The 19,749-nt window shown below is 43.1% G+C and overlaps 1 protein-coding gene across 2 annotated transcripts in view; it reads right to left on the bottom strand.

Moving 5' to 3' along the window:
• Positions 1 to 1,623: 1,623 nt before the first annotated feature.
• Positions 1,624 to 19,749, bottom strand: part of HLCS (holocarboxylase synthetase) — a 177,689-nt gene continuing 159,563 nt past the window's right edge. The window contains exons 7-11 of one of the 2 annotated variants that reach the window (XM_057696870.1): positions 14,998 to 15,065; positions 13,387 to 13,547; positions 8,995 to 9,109; positions 6,606 to 6,819; positions 1,624 to 4,801 (exon numbers count right to left, since the gene is read on the bottom strand). In XM_057696870.1, coding sequence (XP_057552853.1) covers positions 4,630 to 4,801; positions 6,606 to 6,819; positions 8,995 to 9,109; positions 13,387 to 13,547; positions 14,998 to 15,065 — 730 coding nt within the window. In that variant the 3' untranslated portion in view covers positions 1,624 to 4,629. Of the gene's footprint in view, positions 4,802 to 6,605; positions 6,820 to 8,994; positions 9,122 to 13,386; positions 13,548 to 14,997; positions 15,066 to 19,749 lie in introns of those variants that run through there. The other variant, XM_057696871.1, reaches the window with a different exon arrangement.

Here is a 19,749-nt window from a genome sequence, read left to right on the forward strand (position 1 = left end):
GTGTCAGTTGCCTTATGGTACAATTTGCAAATTCAGGAACATGTGTCCTGCAGTGAAGAGACAGGGTCAGAAGAATTATATGCATATACCCCTACACTGGGCATAGCTATACCTCATGAGCAGCTTGTTGTGGGTGTGTGCACACATAAACTAAAGCCTAGATTATTATTTTTATGCTGAGATCCGTAATTAAACCATGATTCCAGGAAGGTGCAGGTTTGATGAGATTCACCTGACGTTTTTCAATAAAGTACCGTAAAATGCTTTTGTGTCTACCTTGTCATTAACTATTGGGGGCTATATAAATAAATACAAACCGTGAAGGCTTTTGGGGCAGTTTAAGTTCAAAGGTTACTGCTAGGAAAGATGACTGTTACAGATTTATAAATGGTAACATAAATAGGCTGAACAATGAATGTATATGTACTTATAAAATGTGTACTAGGAAAAACTTCCTTGCCTAAACAAACATCACAGTTTTCATAGCCTAGAACATGAAGGATGATTCCTACACAAGCTGGCTTCCAGGCGGCCAGCAGCTCCCTGCAAAGTTAACAGAGCAGTTACTATGGCAACCTGATACTGTTACCTTCATCTTTCAGTCTACATATTTAAGCTGGGGGTATCGTTTCTTGACTTCTGTGAGGCTCTGGAAGTGGAAGAGGGAGCATTTTAATAAATATACATCTCTTTCACAAAAAAAAAAGAAAAAAATTGTAGTGGGTCCTAACATGTTGACAAAAATGCCAGATCAAATGGATTTGAGAAATAAGCCCAGTTCAAGACTGATTTAGCCCTCCCTCCACTGGGCCTCCCAGGGAAAGGAATTCCTTTATGTTCATGGAAGCCCTTTCTAGAAAAGCCATTCCATTCATACCTTTGTAGAGAAGTGAACGGGGTGTGAAGGGCTCTCAGAGGAAATCTGCAAGAGCCTGCATTTTCTGCTCCCTCACCCCGACCCCTTTTGTCCTTTTAAAGTTCGATGGGCCATGCCTTCCTCCTTTGGATCCTAAGGTTGGGAGAGGACCCTCAACGAGTCCTGTATAAAGTCTACTGTAATTTATTGTAATTGTAAGACAGTTAAGGTAGGCTGTGGGGGCTGCTACAGATAAAAGAACATTTTAAAATAAATTCCATAAAGTATAGTAGCTTAAAATTTTAGTGAATTGTAGACCTTGGGTTATCTAAGATGCATTACTCAAGCTATTCCTAAAATCTTGGGGAAAAATTGTCAAGACAAGAGCAGTTTTCACAAGAGTAAGAACAATTCAACAACAGAATCTGTTCTTAAATTTGTTGTTATAGTCAATTAATTTTCAAATTAAAAATTTAATTATTACATTTATTTCTCATCTCAGTTTTTTTTTTTTTAAACTTTTGGTTTTGCTAACGTTCATTCTTTGGAGTAATATGATTGCTCTTTTATGATACATAATACATTTTTCAAAAATACATTAAAAAGAAAAAGCAACCAGCTTCTTAATACTTACAATACTTAGAAATACATACCTATTCCTTACTATGTTAAACTATTTAAAAAATGTTTAAATATGAATAAAAATACTGTAACCAAAAGTAGTTGCTTATTTTTACAAATGAAATGTAAAAATAACGAACTTGAACTCTATAGAAAGTCTTAAAGTTTATTTTGGTAGACTTGCTTTTTATAGGCATTGGTTTAAAGTAATTCCTTTTCATAGATGATTCTTTGAAAAGCTAAAAATGCAGACTTTTAACACTTTCTTTTATTTCAAATATGCATAGTTACCCAGGAATACCGATTCTCCATTCTTTGCCTGTTGAGAGCAAACAGATCTATAGAATGTAGCCTTAAACGTCTCCGTTATTTGTGCATTCTGAAACTGTTGGGTGAGGCTTCTCTCCTGGTTCCCAGACTCTAGCGTGAGGGGTGACAAAGTAGTCCTCCCTGTGTGTGTGTGAGTGTAGGGCTGGAGGTGGAGGCTACATGCTCCCCTGGGTCTGGGCCTGTGCACCCACCCCATCCTTGGGGCACTTGCTCCCAGGTCAAGCAGTCAGTGTGCTGCAGCAGCAAACCCCACACCGGACACAAATCCTTCTGACTTTGCCCCCCGCACTGTAAATGCTGCCAGGATGAACAGTGCCAAGGAGCACTGCTTGGGGGAGGTGGGGTGCATGGGGAGCCTTGCTGTGTCCTGTTTTAGAGGGCATTTCCTCAAGAGTTCCTCTGAAATTTGCTACCAGCCCAGAGGAGATGATGTCTTGCCCTTTATATAACCTGGCAGATGCTCAATGCACAGCCTGGGGCACAATTCAAATATCCTAAAAGCACACGCCGATCCTGAGTTTAGGTGCTGTGTTTTTAAGATTAAGAAGAAAATGCAAACTTGTCGTTAAGACTTTAAAGCTCCTTGAGATCACAGATTGCTGGGAGCATAAACGCCCCAAATGGATGAGTGCAGTGCAGCAAGTTTCCCTAATGCTAACAGCTGTAAGTAAAATGCCTTTATTCAGCTGTTCTATATGAAGCAGAATTTCAAAAGTCTTTGGTTCATCTGAGGCAAAATCAGGTTTATGAAAAACACAGCATCTGCTCCAAGTCTATGTTGTCTCCCTCAAGACAACTGTGTGTCGGCACAAGTCTTAAAAGCACAGAGGCAAAGCGATATGCCCAGAACATCTCCATCTGCTTTGACATGGCCACACTTCATTAGTTTTAATTTACCAAAAGGAAATTAAATGATAACATTTTTCCCCCAAAGCAGACTGTCTGAATAGGACTTCAGCTTAAAACAAATCATAGCATGTTTTTCATTAAATAACCCCCCAAAGAAATTCAAAAAGTAATGATGGCAGTTCTGAGAGATGACTTGCCTTATATTACAAAGTTTGAGAAATGAAACTTGCAACATTTGCCTGAGATCTTTCTTCTTGATGATATTTTGCAGATGCCCTCTCAAGGGTGAGTCCATTTTGTAATTTTGGGGTACTGTGGACTTTAAACTTTCATTTAGACTTGGGCATTTAGGAGAGAGTGATTTTTTTTTTTTAAGAAAAATAATTCTAATTGAAGCCTTATTTGCAAAAATTACTTCTGAAGTTCTTTTCAAGTTACAGTTCCAAAGCACACATATTGGGTTAGTGTACTTAACTAAACATGTTATTTTTTTCCTTCCTATGGGGCTGCCGGTGCCTGGCTAAAGGTAGACAGATTTTATACTGAAAACCACAAGTTTCTGGAGTTAGCCTGACTGGGTAAAGCTGGATGAAGATGGTGCTAGTGCACCATAAGGGGATTCTGTTCAAAGCTGAGAGCCTCCTCAAGTTTTCTTTCCACCAATTTCAGTTGGGATTGGCAGAAAGAGAGAAAAGTGAACAAAAATTGGCCTTTTCAGGCTGAAAAGTAATGTGTATGATTCTCAAGTTCAACAGAGATAGGAGTTACATGGAAAAAGCATGGAATACATCTGGAAATAGCAAATGTATATCAAAAGGCTTCCTTTCTTTTGTTCTTCCATGGAGACTCTTAGGGCATCAGATTTTGAACATCTTTTAAAGTCTCTCTCTCTCTCTCTCACACACACACACACTCTCTCTCTCTCACACCCACCTACACTCACACTCACCCGTCCTCTCAACTAACGGTATTCACTAGCAATAACATTTTCTTTTTTGGCAATATGAAAAGGGGGCAAAAAAAAATGTGACTTACAAATAAAATGCCATGTATTTCTATATTCTGAGCACTGCACAGTCCTGCAGGAATGCTCCACATTTCAAAGTGAGCCTGAAGCTGGCTTAAAAGCTCCAAATCCTCCTCTGCGTGTGGTATGAGAGTGAGACTTCATCTCCAGCTGTTAGAGCCAAATCATCCACCCTCACATCCAAGCTATTGCCTAATCAAAGCTTTAAGGATCTTGAACTTGATCCCATCACTTCAGAATATGCAGTAAATTTAAACTTATGAAAGGAGAGCTCATTAATTAATGTCAAAGTAATTAACTGATTTCCTCTACAAGGTCACTGCAACTATACCAGCTAGATGTCCCTCTGTAGCCATGCAGACATTGTTATTGGACCACAAACCACCAGGCTGAGGGTAACTGCCTTCTCTTTTCTCCACTACCAAAAAATAAAGTGATGACTAAGTGCCAATATATGTTCCTGTAGGAAAACACCTCCCTGGATACTTGTAAACAGTGTTAGCATACCTCTAACTCACCAATGGCCTGGGCCTGAAAGCTTTTTTTTTTTTTAATTTGTTTTTAATAGTCTAGGGGTAAAGATCTCCACTACTGGGAAAACATCTGAACTATTCCATTGCTGTTTCCGTGTAAACCCCCCCCCCCCCAATTAAGATACAGCCAGTTACAAGAGGGGAGAGCAGTTTCACACGTGGGGCAGGGCTTTCACCTGAACTGAATCTTCCACTGGTCAACCCTCCACCCCAAACACCAAATAAAATGACAACAGAACAAAAGTAAAGAATTAACAGGTTAAGTGGAAGGAGAAAAAATTCGCCTACAGCTCTGAATTAGTTTTCCAGATCATGACTAGGAAAGGCGGCAGAAATCGAAGTGGAATGCTCCTGCGGTGGTTCTGCCCTTCCGTCTGGCCCAGCTCGGCCCAGCTCGGCTCCGAGGGGCGGGACTACTGCTGCTTGGGGACGATGAGGTTTCTCAGCATGTCGAAGGAGTTGCCGTCTGGATGCACAGTCACCACGTCGCCGTTTTCCGGGTGAACCAGAAGGAACCCGGAATCGTCTAGGCCGACGATCCACACCTTCGGTCCCTCAGTGCTTCCCAGGCGGACTTGCTGAGCACTGAAAGTGAAGAGCAGCCCCCCGGTCACGGGGAAAATGTAAAGCAGCAGCTTGAGACAATTAGTTAAATAATTATCCATTATCTGAGAGGATGGGGGGGAGGGGCGAGTAGAGGGGGAGTGGGCTGGGCTAGATATAGTTAAAATGCATCTGCGTCTGAGCTCTGACTTTCACTGGTCCCGCCTGAATTGTCTTGATAACTACCAGAATAACCAGGGTGATGGAAAGTCCACTAGGGAGTCAGGAGTTGCTTCTCTTATAAACAACGTCACTCCTCCTAATTCTGATCATCTGGGATGATTATTCGCGCCACTTCCTCACCCTCTATCGCTTTAAAGAAACACTGTGCAACCCTCTAGGTTTTTTGGCTGAAACTGGCCTCTTTTTGGCTGTATTGAAAACTTTCAAGTTGGGTAGCATCAATTATAAGTTAAACTCATTCTAATTCTATACTTCTTTCGAATGTTTTCCAAATGCACCTACTGACATATCCTTGTTACCAGTTTTAAAAGTATTGAATCTGTACCTCCCAATTTTTATTTTGAAGAATTTCAAACCTACAGAAAAGCTTAAATGAACCTCATATTCACCCCTCACTGATGTTCACACCAACTGATAACGTTTTTCATATTTGTTTTCTTTACACACACACAGTTTTGTGGGGGGGTATTTTGCTGATATTTAAAAATAAGTTGCAGGCATCATGACACTTTATGCTTAAATACTTCAGCCTGTATCTCCAAAGAATAGAAATAATCTCCTACAAAACGAGAATATGATTATTACTCTCAAGAAAACTGATCTTGATACAACAACATCATTTAATATACAGTCCCTGTCCAAATGTCCCCATGGTCCTAATAATATCTTTTGTGGCTATTTCCTCCCTTCCAGGATCTGATTTGGAAACATATTGCATTTAGCTGTCACACCTCTTTATTCTTAACCACTGTGCCACCTAGGAAGCCCACACCTCTTTATTCTTTAATCTCAAAAACCTCCCACGTTCTCTTTGTTTTTAAGACATTGTAGAGGCCTGTTGGTACACATCAGTGCTTCTCAAATTGAGGTGCCTGAGAATTCCCTGGAGCCTGTGTTAAAACACAAATGCTGGGCCCCAGCCTCAGAGTTTCTGATTAGGAAGTCCAGGGTGGGAGTCAAGAATTTGTGCTTCTTGTGACGACCTAGAGGGGTGGGATAGGGACAGTAGGAGGGAGGCTCAAGAGGGAGGGGCTATGGGGATATATGTATACATAGAGCTGATTCACTTTGTTGTACAGCAGAAACTGGCACAACAGTGTAAAGCAATTATACTCTAATAAAGAGCTTAAAAAATTAAATTAAAAAATGGTACAGACACTTTAGAAGATAGTTTGGGAGCTTCTTATGAAATTAAACATGCTCTCTATACTGTCCAAAAAAAAAAAAAAAATTTGTGTTTTTAACAAGTTCCCACCCAGGTAAGGCAGCTACAGGTCTCACTTTAAAAACCACTGTTATCTAGAATGTTCCACAATTTAAATTTATCTGTTTCCTCACAACTACATTCAGCTTAAACATGCTGGGCAAGAAAATCTCCAGTAATGTTGAGTCTTTCCCCGGGCATCCCACCAGGAGGCATGGGATACCTGTTTGCTTCCCATTACTGGTGATGCTAACTTGTTCAAGGTGGTATCCACCAGGTTTATCCATCGGTAAAGTGAAAGATAATTATCTAGACCAGTGTACAGTTTCTCGATTTAAGATAGTAAACTAGTGACTTAATAAAGGAATTTGAAAAGAATGAAGAAGAGCCAGCACTGACCTGTGCACCCAATATTTATAATAGAGAGGAAGAACGCCATTGGGCCCTTCATCCTGAAATGTGTCGATCAGCTTCTCCAGCACAGTCACGGTTCTGGCAATGAGATAATCAGCTCTTAAGGGCTTCAGGTCTGCCCCGTGGTGTTTGTTGTGTTCTATGATGAGATCGTTGATGCATATGGTAGGGTTGCTGTTAGTCACGTTAAATCCACAGCCTGGACAAAAACAAACAATTGGAAAACATGAGCAGCTCAACCTAATGACGACATCACACGTTTCTCTCAACCACGTGGAAAAAGTTACAGCCTTTACTGTCAGCTTCCTGCTTCCTTGTCCTCATTTCGAGTTGATCGTCTCTGGCCATTTAGACATTGACATGTCTTTGAGCCGGTCTTACTTTCTCATCCTTTCCTTACTGTCCCCAACAAACTAGACCATTCCAAATTTATTACAAATTAGTTGGGGAAAAAAAACAAGCCACATCTGATTCAATTAAGCAGAAACTATGAATGGGACAAAACAGAGTTGCTTCTGAAACGATTCCTCCTGTGGCCTAGTCATGAACTGGAGCTCTGTACTGAGCCCAGTGTAAAATAGAATCTCTTGTTTCTTTTTCTACTTGAATAACAGAACACATGCTTGAAAATAAAGAATTTTATTCAGGTCTTAAGGAGTAAACTCTGGATTCAGAGATTTCCAACCTTGGTCATGGCATAGCCCTAAAACACATCTTTTAATACTTTATCCTTGGAAGTCTTTGGTGCTAGGGTTACACTGTTGGCAAAGGGCCAGTCCATGTTCAGTGGCTTTTTCACAGGCCCCTAAACCAAGGCTTCAGGAGAGCGAGTTACCGGCTTATCTCTGCTGTTATTTAACACCCCTGTTCTCTGCAGGAGAGGGTGGGCTTCAGAAAAGCTGAACCTTGGTTTTCATCAGGGCCCTGAATCAATCTCAAAGAGGTCTTCAATAAGAAATGAAATACTGCAAGAACTGGGCAGTAGGACTTTCGTTTTCTCAGGGCCTCTGAGTAAAAAGTTCCCCAAACATTCACCTCAGAAAGAACAATGACATTTGCAATAACAGTACTTTTTGGTAAATGCTCTAAGCCGTTTTCAGTGTGGAGGGAAGGACTGATTGGCCTCAGATTACTTTTTTAAAAAGTATACTGGCTATTAAAATACAAAGCAATGTAAATTACAACTGGAAAAAAACAAGTAACTATAACAACGAGGGCAGAACCTGCAGTTGTTCATTTGTTCTTGTTCAACAACATACACAATAGCTGAAGCACCTATCGTGTAGAAGGCATTTAATTAAGAGCATATAGTGCGAAAAAGCTCCCCTGTATTCAGAAAATCCCGAATGCTGGGAAAATCACTGCATGGACTCCTGTCAGCGTAGGCCGTGTCTTTCAAAAGACCAGCAAGCATCCCTGCTGCTGACCTTGAATCTTCCCCCCAAAGATGCCCCCGTCCGCCCAACCTCCTCCCCCTCTCCCCTGGCCAGTGGCCTTAAGACTTTAATAAAAGGTCTGGATTCTCCCCTCAGGAAAAAGTTTCATTTCCCCCACACTGACAGAATTCCTTAGCTCCCTGAAGCTATCACTGGGCCTCCCTGATGTCTGTAGGCCCTACTTAGGAATCTTTGCATCTAACCCCATTTCTCATTTACAGATGGGAGCTCTGAGGGTATGAAGTAGTTTGCCCAGAATAATATTGCCAGTTGGTAGCAGAGCTGGAAACATATGCCTTGTATTCTTTGGCTGGCACTTCCAAAACACAATCACATGTTTTGTGTCCATTCCTGATTTTTGAACACCAATCAAGTTCTCTGGAGCATTAGGGAGAAGCTGGTGCTTGGATAACCAGGGGCCTAAGGAACTTCTGAAACTGCTTCTGAATCCATCTCCTTGACTGATATAGATGTTTCTGATGTAAAACAGGGATTCTTTACCCTTCCCAGACAAGCCTGGAGCGTCTCCTGAAGGTCAGAAAGAAGGCAACTTTTCCATTGCCTGGAAAAGTCAGATTAAGAATGGAAGAAAGACTGCCAGGATGCCCAGCCTTGAAATTAACTTTCTTTTCTTATTCCCAAATAATACATTAAATGTTTACTTTCACCATTTCTAATTTAACAATAAGCAGGAGTATGGAGCGTATAAGAAAACACCTGTCTGATGAGATACCAGTTTGGTGTTTCCATGGCCATAGAGAGGAACGCTAAACCTCCGAAGGGCTGTCTACCAGTCTGGCCTGCTGTGCATACATACTGTGTTCTATAAACACAAAGAAAAAGTGATCCCATATGACAGTCCACTCCTCCCAGTGTAGCCACGTGTGAACCATTTTTATTAATCTAAAAATTCTGGGGGAAAGGCTTTAAAAACTTACCAATAAGTATATAAAATGTTTCTCCCATAAGTGTTGAGTTAACCAGAACTCCACCAAGCTTTATGAGGTCACTGTAATAAATATCGTTGGGCCACTTCACTCGTAAGTTGATATCCTAAAGGAAAATCTGCATATTAATCAAGCAGTCACAAGACACAAAGGGACCAGGAAAGGTCATCCAGCTAAGAAAACAAAAATGAAAGATGAGCAGCATGTTCTTGAAACAAATGGAGCAGGGAGTCTCATCCTCTCCTCTTTTTCAGACAGCGAATCACCTCTTTGGAACAGCCCAGCATGGACAGCCTGCCGGGCTGGGGGGAGGCAGACCTGAAGACCACACGCGATAGGCGCCCCAGTGCTCTCCCCACCCCCTCGCCCTTCATCATCACCAAAGACACTCTCGGAAGACGGCTCTCTGGGAAGTTAAGCGCATGATGCCAATATCAACAACCACACCACGGTGCGCCACAGTGTGCTGCGGACAGGGACAGGGAGAGAACAATGCTCTCAGGGCTCTCTTCCCTTAAGGAGCTCCTGATCAAGAGAGAAGGATGGCCCTGAATTAAGCAACATCATAAAAGCCAGGCAGAGATGTCTCAAGTAAATGCTGTGGACAGACAGGGAGGAACTCATTTTACTGAGCTACTAGAGAAGGTCTCCACGAACTGCCAACCGTCAGCTTGGGTAACAGAAATAGACTTGTCCAGTGGCCTGCTGCCTCTCCATCCTGAAGGATGTGGCCTAGGCAACCCTGCCTGTGTCCCAGTCTCAGTGGGATGATCCAAGGGTGAACAACCCCTTGCACTGGGCCACCTAGACCGCCACCTCCTGCCATGACTAGGAAGTTGGGGCAAACAGACTGGGTGAACCCCAGTAGGTGCCAGAACTGCCAGGACTTCTGGGTCTGGGACAGGTGCCAGGTATGGGGAGAGGAAGCCCATCTGGACATGAGGCTGGAAGATAGACACTCAGAAAATAAAGCCAAGAGATCAGAGACTAGCCAATGGCCTCTGAGTCCCACAGGGCTGGCTCTACAATCACTGAGGGCAGGCACGATCCTGAGCAGTGCTAGTCTGCATGTAACTTATACCAAACCCGTGGGTTGGTACTAACATCATCTCTATGTAACGAAGGACTAAAGCTTAAAGAGACTGCTGGGCTTACTATGGAAAACAATTTGGAGGTTCCTTAAAAAACTACAAATAGAACTACCATATGATCCAGTCACCCCACTCCTGGGCATATACCCAAAGAAAACCATAATCCCAAAAGAAACTTGTACCATAATGTTTATTGCAGCACTATTTACAATAGCCAGGACATGGAAGCAACCAAAATGCCCATCAACAAATGAATGGATAAAGAAGATGTGGCATATATATACAATGGAATATTACTCAGCTATAAAAAGGGATGAGATGGAGCTATATGTCATGAGGTGGATAGACCTAGAGTCTGTCATACAGAGTGAAGTAAGTCAGAAAGAGAAGGACAAATATTGTATGCTAACTCACATACACGGAATCTAAAAATGGTACTGATGAACTCAGTGACAAGAACAAGGACGCAGGTGCAGAGAATGGACTGGAGAACTCGAGGTTTGGGCGGGGGGGGGGGGGGGGTGGGGGATGAAGGGGAAGCTGAGACGAAGCAAGAGAGTAGCACAGACATATATATACTCCCAACTGTAAAATAGATAGCCAGTGGGAAGTTCTTGTATAACAAAGGGAGTCCAACTCGAGGATGGAAGATGCCTTAGAGGACTGGGATGGGGAGGGTGGGGGGGACTCGAGGGAGGGTGGGGGGGAGTTGAGGGAGGGAGGAAATATGGGGATATGTGTATAAAAACAGATGATTGAACTTGGTGTACCCCCCCCCCCAAAAAAAAAAGAGACTGCTGGGCTTGCCTGAGGTTACACCACCTACACGTGGCAGAGCTGGGATACAAACGCAGGGCTTTCTGACACCAAGCCCCCCAAGGCTTCATCCTGTGCTGTGCAGCCTGTCGCTTCCTAGCAGTCCCCCTCCCTCCCTCCCTCCCTCCCTCCGGAAGGGCTTCTTTTCACCTTGGCCAGTTAGAATATGTTTCTGTCCTTTAGAAGCTCATCTGGCCTATGATAGGGAGCTATTACAGGCCTCCCATATAAAAAGCACTATGCTAGGCTCTTTGGGGACCAAAATAAAACTAATCCTGTGTTCAAAGAGCTGGTTGGTTTGTAGGAGGTAGAACTGGAACACAAATAACCCTGCTTCCAAGCAATCCACGGGAGGAGCCATAAAAGTGGCTTAGACATTTAAAGCGCTGCATGGTGTTGGAGGAGGGAGAGTTTGTAGCTAGAAGTTTCTGGGAATGCATTTGAGGTGGGCCTCTCAGGGCAAACAGGACTTGGCAGTGCAGAGAAGCGAGCAGGAGCAGGGATGTGCGGGTGCGAGGAGACTGTAGGAGCCTAGAGGGACCTCAAGGAAGGAAGAAACAGCAGGAACAAGAGCAGGCAGCCCAGCACGGGTTCTGAAAGGAATGTCCAGCAGTCCACTGTGCTGCCTCTGGTCCAGCAAGGCTGGGTACGGTTTGTGTGCTGACGGCGACATCTGGCTGGGGACATGTCAGGAAGGACGTAAGAAAGGCCAACCCTACACAACGGGGGGCCTATTTTAACCATCCTATAGCTGTACTGTGTAAGCTAATTATAGACTCTGTTAAAAATAAGTATTGGGTTGGCTAAAAAGAAAGGTCAGGTTTTTCTGAAACATTCTACGGAAAATCCCAAACGAACTCTTTGGCCAACCTGATACTAAGAGAATAGATCCTAAAAGTTCTCATCACAAGGGGGAAAAAAATTTTTTTAATAACTATATGGGGTGATACATGTTAATAAAACTTACTGTGGAGATCATTTCACAACATAAGCACGTCAAGTCATTATGCTGTACACCTTAAACTTATACACTGCAGTATGTCGATTATATCTCAATAAAACTGAAAATGAAATGAAATAAGAACAAATCCAATCCCAAACCATACAGATAAGATAAGGCTGAGCTGGAGGACTGGAGAAATCGGATAGGAACTTTGGTGGGAGCTTCTTAAGGAGAATGGGAGACACACATTCCCAGGTTCACTGTTGAGGGCAAGCTCTCCACCTCCCCATCCCGCTAGCCCAGCCCCTGGAGGAGCCTTCACACACAGCAAGCACCCAAAGAATGCTCGCCAAGGTAACAAGTGAGGCTACAAGGTCAAAATTAAAGCCATGAAAAAGCTAAACAGACTAATTTAAATTTTTATTTTCCTAAGACTAATTAACTTGTTGCTAGGGTTAAAAATATTTTCCCCCCAACAGAATTTCATCTTCTCAACTGCTTCGTGCAAGGTGAAGTGTCTAGTTCAGGGGCTGTAGGCTGGGCCTGTGAAGGTTGGTGACAGTCTGATGAGCCCAAGCTCATTAGACACAGCAAGGATGCTGAGCACCTGGTTAACAAATGTCACGTTTCGGGGTGCATGCCAGTGACCTGATGTAATACGGGAAACATGTACCCTGGTCCCACATACCATGACTATGAGGACATGGCCACATCGGAGGAACTTAAGGGGCAGTGGAGAGGACTGCTTTGCCACTGAAACACCCATGGCGGGCGCCATTTCAAAGTCATGATCTTAGCATCTTGCTTCAGGAATTCATATAATAATTGTTTTTAGCCTGGCGTGAGAGCTGCAGGTGGGAGGGAGGCTGGGAAGGAACCCTCTTTTTATATCCATATGAAATTCTTCCAGGAAAAGGAGGGGGGTGATGCAGCAAGTGGAGAAAGGCTTCGTGACTGTGTTAACTGCTCTCTTTTCCCTGTCTTCTTAATAACTGATACCGAAGCATTCAAAAGTCCTGATGAAACTGGCACATCTGTCCCTACAGCTGGGGGCAGATGGCCCCAAACATGCACAGTGAACTGGGGCAGCCACAGACAAAGGATAGCTTTGCTGAGCACAGGCTGTGGTATATAAAGGTAGGAAATGAGAAGGTTTGTTTAGATCTATAAAATAAGCCTTGTCACCAGAAAAAAAACAGATAAATAGACCCATCCATTCCAATTGTGCTTCAATACGAAAGAAAAGAATGGAGGGAGGAAGGGAGGGAGGGAGGGAGGGAGGAGAGACTTGCCCTTACTAGGACATTTGACAAATCTGACAACAGGACAGAAACGGAATTCTGGGAAATAACCACCTTCCAGCAAGCCTGAAGCAGCTACAAACCTGAAACCTCCAGGAACACTCTGCTGCCAGCTTTGCAAAGAGCGGGCTGAGGCTCCACGTGCAGAGGTCATTCAGACACGTGCTACAAACACACCTGAAGTGAGATGTGCATGCATGGTGGGGATGGAACAGTGAGGAACTGCACATACCTGGTACCCAGGGATGGACCTTACTGCCTCCACGACAGCCAGGGACATCAGATGCTGGACGAACGGAATCCTCTGTCCCAGCTGGGATCTCAGTGGGATGGAGACAAGCAGGGTGGAAAGAGCGCATCCCACGGGGCTCAGCCAAGCATTCCTTCCCCGCCCTGGAACAAAAGCCCCATCAGGAAACCGGCCATTCTGTGCTATGAACAGACTCAGATGCACATAATGCCAGGAAATATGCTGAGGACTCACAGCCACACGCTAAAGACCTGTCCCACTTGAATAGACCTGGACTGATGAAGATGCTTGGATATTCTGGGGTTAACTCAACAACAGAGAAGCTTTTTAAGATCTGAGGCTCTGTTGCTGAACAAGTTTCCAATAATTAGCATAATGTTCTGCCTCTGTGAGCATATCATTGATGCTTTGATGATTCAAAGTCTTACACAGTGTCTGGACATCACTCTCAGTTTAATTCTCACCATATGGCAACGGAGGCGCAAACAGAGACAGTGGGAAAACTGGACCGAATCTATGTTGGTCCAGGAGAGGTCCTGGAAGGCACCTTTTAGAAGTTATCCGTATTGTAAGGTCTCACATCCCTGTGAATACATTAAAAACCACAAAATGGTACACTTTAAATTGGAGGACTGTATGGTGTGTGAATTATATCTTGCTGTTATTTTTTTTAAAAGGAAGCTGAGTTTGGAAAATGATCCCTGATATTAACTCTGAGTTATTTTTCTTAAAATAGAAGTCAAGAAAATAAAATAATCAAAATGAGAGGTATAATCAAACTTCTTTGAAGTCTTTTTTTTTTTTTAACTACCTTATTGAGCACCACAACCGTGAATAAAATTAATTTTCTTCTGTCTCTGAGTTATGCTCAAAAGACATGTCCAAGAGAAAGAAGTGAAAACAGTGGATTTCTTACTTCATTGCTTCTTCTGAGAAAGGCATAAGAGCCTCTGCGAGTTGGAAGGACGTCTGGGTCAGCTGGATGCCAGCTGGGGGTAGGGAGGGTAGGGGCCCGTCTCCCCCTGCACGACCCCCGAGCAGGAATCAGCTTGAGGCTGGACCCAAAGTGGATTCTGAGAGGATGTGGGCTCATGACTATGAGGGCCAGCAGGTGGTGGAAGCTCTGGGCAGCCCCGATCATTGATCACCTGCCCACCCCATGCCAATTCCAGTGCCAGCTGGGGCAGGGGCTGGCAGATGAAAGACCCCTTCCATGCAACACTCGGTTTAGACACAAGGCACCTCACAGAGAACCTTCAGGAAAATAAATGTCTCTATAACATAGTTAATGTGTGATGCCTAGAATATGTCAGAAAGAACAACTTGCAAGATGTAGGTAACTGAACATTAAACCCGTCACAAGCGGACGTCAAGTAGTGAATAAACATCTCGGCTTGAGAGAATGCTTCCATTCCCTGAGGGTCAATGCTCTAACAGATTTCCCCCGCTCTTCCTACATCTTAGGGGTGTGCTTCTGACTCCATGATCAGGTATCTCCACGATCAGTACATACAGTCAGTTGGCTCTCTGGCCACGAGAGTCACAAATTTTAGAAAACAAAAACCTCAGAATCAGTAACAAAAGATGACTGACCTTTGCCCTGTGTCTGGCGGACTGCGATGGCGATTAAACCCATTTCCTGCGGCATCTCAAACATCAACCTGCAGATGGTGGGAAAGACCGGTCAGCCAGAACAGGAACATGACATGAGAACCGACAGCTCAGGCAAAGCGGGGGACACTGCGCTCATCTGTGAGCATGTTAGTAAGGAAGGGCCGTCTTCCGGGTTTCAAGGGACACTGACCCCATTCCCAGCCTCTGTGGTGAGAATGATGGAAAGGGGATGAAGAAAACACCATTTAATAGCAAAAACAATGGGTTGAGGGGCGTGCACGTGAACCAGCTGTCATTCAGTTTATTTAAGACATTGTTACATTATATTTCTATCCTAGCAAACTCTTTCTTTCCCTGCTGATGTGGTGTCCCTTCTTCCAGTGACAACTAGCAATTCCTAACATTTGTTTCTACTTACCGTGCGTTTCTGTCCCAACACCAGAACATAATCATAACAGAAGTTTCTGATTATTCAGAAAACTAATATGGTGGCAATAAAGACACACGATCCCCTGAGAACTAATTATGTTTTAACTATAGTAAATAAATCTACACCTTCTGAGAACTCAGGAGAACCCTGGATCCTTTTAGGCTTGAGTTCTGCTTTTAAAATGGTTTTATTTAAAAGAATACAAACTTCCCTTTGGGAGATGGGTAGAAAAGTGCACTATACCTCCACCAAGTCAGCATTAACTTCTTTTTCCCCCCAAGAAAAGGAAAGGAAAAAAAAAAAATTCCTCACTCTGAGAATTTCCTCCCAGCTCCATTCTACATATTTAACTCCATGTTAAGATTTTCCTCTGAAATTGCAGAAGTTTCTGAGCAGATACTGAGCAAACATAGTTCACGGTAGGATTTATTAGACAAAGCAAAACTCAGGTTTGTCCACTGTACTGCTGCCAGGGCCTCTTTGAAATACTTTTTGTGGGGAGGGAAGTAGCAAGGCAGGGATGATAGCGAGATGGTATTTCCATCCAGCAGCCCCGCACTGAGGAGAGAGACAACGCTCTGATAGCTCTTCATCCTCTCCTCCCGGCTCAGGGAATGGGGGGGATCTTTACACAAGGTTAAGAGAAGGAAAACACTTAAAGGCCAAAACAACCAGGGCATCTCGCCATGCACACGGGTGGGCAGAGTATCGCAGTACACAGGCCCGATGAGGAGGAGCCAGAGACCCCCTGACTTGCTAAGAAAAGCCTGGCCATATCGGGCAGGGGCCGGGCTGGTCCAACAGGCACAGGGCATCCCAGCAAGCAGCCAGCCCCCTTGTCTGGGTGCCAAGCCCACTTCCATCTCACATGAAATACAGCTCCACAAGTATTTCTCTTGGACACCATGAATAACCCATTGAGATCGACTCTGCCTATACACTCTTGGGCTCCAAGAATAAAGAGTCCTTTTCTTGAGTTGGAGCGGCAGAAAATCTTAAGAAGGAATCTTTATCCGTGCAGGGAGGTAACATTGTCTTCTAGGAACTCCTTGCTTATCAGAGAGACCCAGCAGCCCTTCACCTGGGCTCCTAAGGCCACTGGGATGGGGGACGCCTAACACTTTTCCATGGGAAGCAGTTGGGGGTGGGGGTGGGGGGGTGGGAGATGACTCTGCACGTTGTGAGCAGATTACAAAGGCTCTCTCCATGGCAGAAATCTAGGATGTTCTTTAAATAAACATGTAGACAGTAGACAGTCATGTCAATAGCCAGTGATGGTGATGGTGGAATTAGGTGAGGGGAGGCGGGAAGGTTCAGAAACCAAACGCAGACTTCTAGAACAAAGAGAAATGATGAAGCGAACATATGCACTAAACTGCTGGAGGTTTGGCAGCAGTTAACAGGGCATATTGATGAGAAGACTGAGCTTGTGCTGCTGAAGGCCAAGAGGAAATTCTGCGAGGAGGGAGACAACGGGGGAGGGGCGGGGAATGCTTAGTTTGAGACTAGTGGAGGCCGCCAGATTTATTTGTGCTATCTGAGATAACTCTGGGGGCCAAACCACACGGCTCACGGTCAACAAAGAAGCATTTATGAACGTTCACAAAATCTAAATTTTGCATCTCTGAAGATGAAGTCGCTAGGATGCTTTAGCAGAAAGGAGACACCATAAATACATTTCCATCCTGAGTTGATGTCGTTTTCACAAAAGGAAACAGAAAAAGGAAGGGGGGAATAAAAAAGGACGGGGTTACATAATGACCACCTCCCTGCCTCTGTGTTTTTTCCTTGTTGGCAAAGGCTGTTTAATAAATGGTTTCTGTGAGCCGAGTGCATGCACTGTATACCAACAGGGCACGCGAGGAAAGTGCTCTGTTTTTATACACTTCCCTTCAGTCTGAAACATCCGGAGCCCCCAAAGCTCACTTGGAAAACAGGACAGCGTCCTGACCACTTTGTTACTAAGGACTTCACAGTTCCTACTGGGTGCTCTGCCAACCGGAACCTCCTGAATTTCACGTGGTTGTTGGAATTAAGTTTCAATAATTAAAGGTAACCAAGAAGACAGTATAAGTTAGTGAAAATTCTGAATGAACAAATGTTTAAATTCAGACCCAGTCAACCCACTTTGCGGATCTGAACGTAGGGAAATATACCACATTCACCACTGTGCTATAAAAGTAAAAATTTGGAAATAACGTAGGAGTTTAGTAGGGGAATAGTTACATCAATTATGGGACATGAGATCAGTGGAAGAATGTATAGTCATTAAAAATGATAGTTATGAAGACTGTAGCAACACAGAAGAAACACTTGCAATATAATGTTCGATATAAAAAGCAGGATATGAAACCTACATATACTTTTATCCTAATGATGTAAAATTCACAGAAAAGGGAGGGAGATTTGACAAAACAATAATAGTGGCTATATTAGGATGAGTTTATTTTTTTCAAAATTTCTTTAAGATGACTGTTTACCTTTAATTTTAAAATTACCTTGAAAGACTTGGGGGAAAGAAGCATGGTTTTTATGTTTAGATACAATATTTGTAAACATTTCAAAGAAGAGGACTAAAATAAAAATAACAGCTACCTGCAGTACCCATTTCATTATAACCAATGAGCAAGACCTTAATTGATAATTAATGAGCAGAAATTCTTAAAACCAGTCTGTTCATATGCAATGGGAGCTTTAAAACTTTTACACCTTCTGACCCACAACTATCCATCACAGCATTAAACAGTGAAAAAAAAAATCATAAAGCATACAAACAGTCCATGATAGAGGAAGGAAAAAAATCATAGTATCCTTACGTGAAAAAATATCACATAGCCATCAGTGGTATTGGCAAATGCCCAATTAACACCATTAGAAGATTTAAAGAGGGTGGAAAAATTCTATATAGAGCATGATTCCAATGATGCTTTAAAACACACACACACATACACACGAGAAACTTCTTTTGCAAAATAAGTTTCTGATGATTGGAAAAACTGCTTATTTGGGAACTGTTTTTTTTGTTTTGTTTTTTTTTTTAGCCGCACCGCGTGGCTTGCGGGATCTTAGTTCCCCAACCAGGGATGGAATGCCCCCTTGTAGTGGAAGCGTGGCGTCTTCACCACTGGACTGCCAGGGAAGCCCCAGAACTCTTAAAATAATGTGGATATTTAGTCATGGACAATTTTTATTATGTTGATAATAAAAAAGGTTTAAAAAAAGCATCATGGTATGATTCCATCTATATAAGCTATGTATTGCTATGTGCATTTATAGACAAACACAGGACACCTATTAACAGTGGTTACTTCCAGAAGGTGGAAGTAAAATTATATGATGGTTTTAATTTACGGGGGTTAGGGATGAGCTGTAAGGAGGAAGGGGACAGAGGCAGTCACACACTGATGGCTAACTACTTATTTCTCATTTCAAAATATTTTGAGCGGCTTTAGGTTTATAGAAAAACCGAGCAGGGAATTCCCTGACGGTCCAGTGGTTAGGACTCCAAGCTTCCACTGCAGGGGGCACAGGTTCCATCCCTGGTCAGGGAAGATCTTCAAAGCTGCACAGCGTGGCCAGAAAAATGAAATAAAATAAAAACAAAAGAAAAAGAAAAACCGAGCAGAATATACAGGGTTCCCCTATACTCCCTCAACCCCCACCCCACCCAGTTTCCCTATAATCAACATCTTATATTAGTGTGGTACGTTTGTTATAACTGAAGAACTAATACATTGGTATTAAACTAAAGTCCATAGTCTAATAGTAGGGTTCACTCTTTGTATTGTACAGTTTCACAGGATTTTTGACAAATGTATAATGACATCTATCCACTAGTACAGTATCATATAAAATAGTTTCATTGCCCTAACAAATCCCCTGTGCTCTATCTATTCACCTCTCTTTTCCTCCCCCACCCCTGACAACCATCTTTTTACTGTCTCTATAATTTTGTCTTTCCCAGGATGTCATAGATTTTACTTTCAAAAACTTTTTTCCAACCACTTAAAAATGTAAAAAGCATTCTCAGCACTTAGGTGGTACAAACAGGCAGCAGGCCATAGTTTGCCAACCCCTGATCTAATTTAGTCAAATTTCATCCATTGTCCCAACAATGCCCTCGATAGTAAAACACACTCTGCCTTCTGGTTTAGGATCTACCCCAGGACCATCTGTTGCATTTGTGCCATGTCTCCTTAGTCCCTCTAATCTGGTTCAGTTCTTCATTTTGTCTTTCATGACCTAGACATATACTGAAGGGTGGAGGCAGTTATTTTGTAAGATGTCCTTCAATGTAGATG

The sequence above is a fragment of the Hippopotamus amphibius genome, chromosome 10 (assembly GCF_030028045.1).
Source record: "Hippopotamus amphibius kiboko isolate mHipAmp2 chromosome 10, mHipAmp2.hap2, whole genome shotgun sequence".
Taxonomy (NCBI): Eukaryota; Metazoa; Chordata; class Mammalia; order Artiodactyla; family Hippopotamidae; genus Hippopotamus; species Hippopotamus amphibius.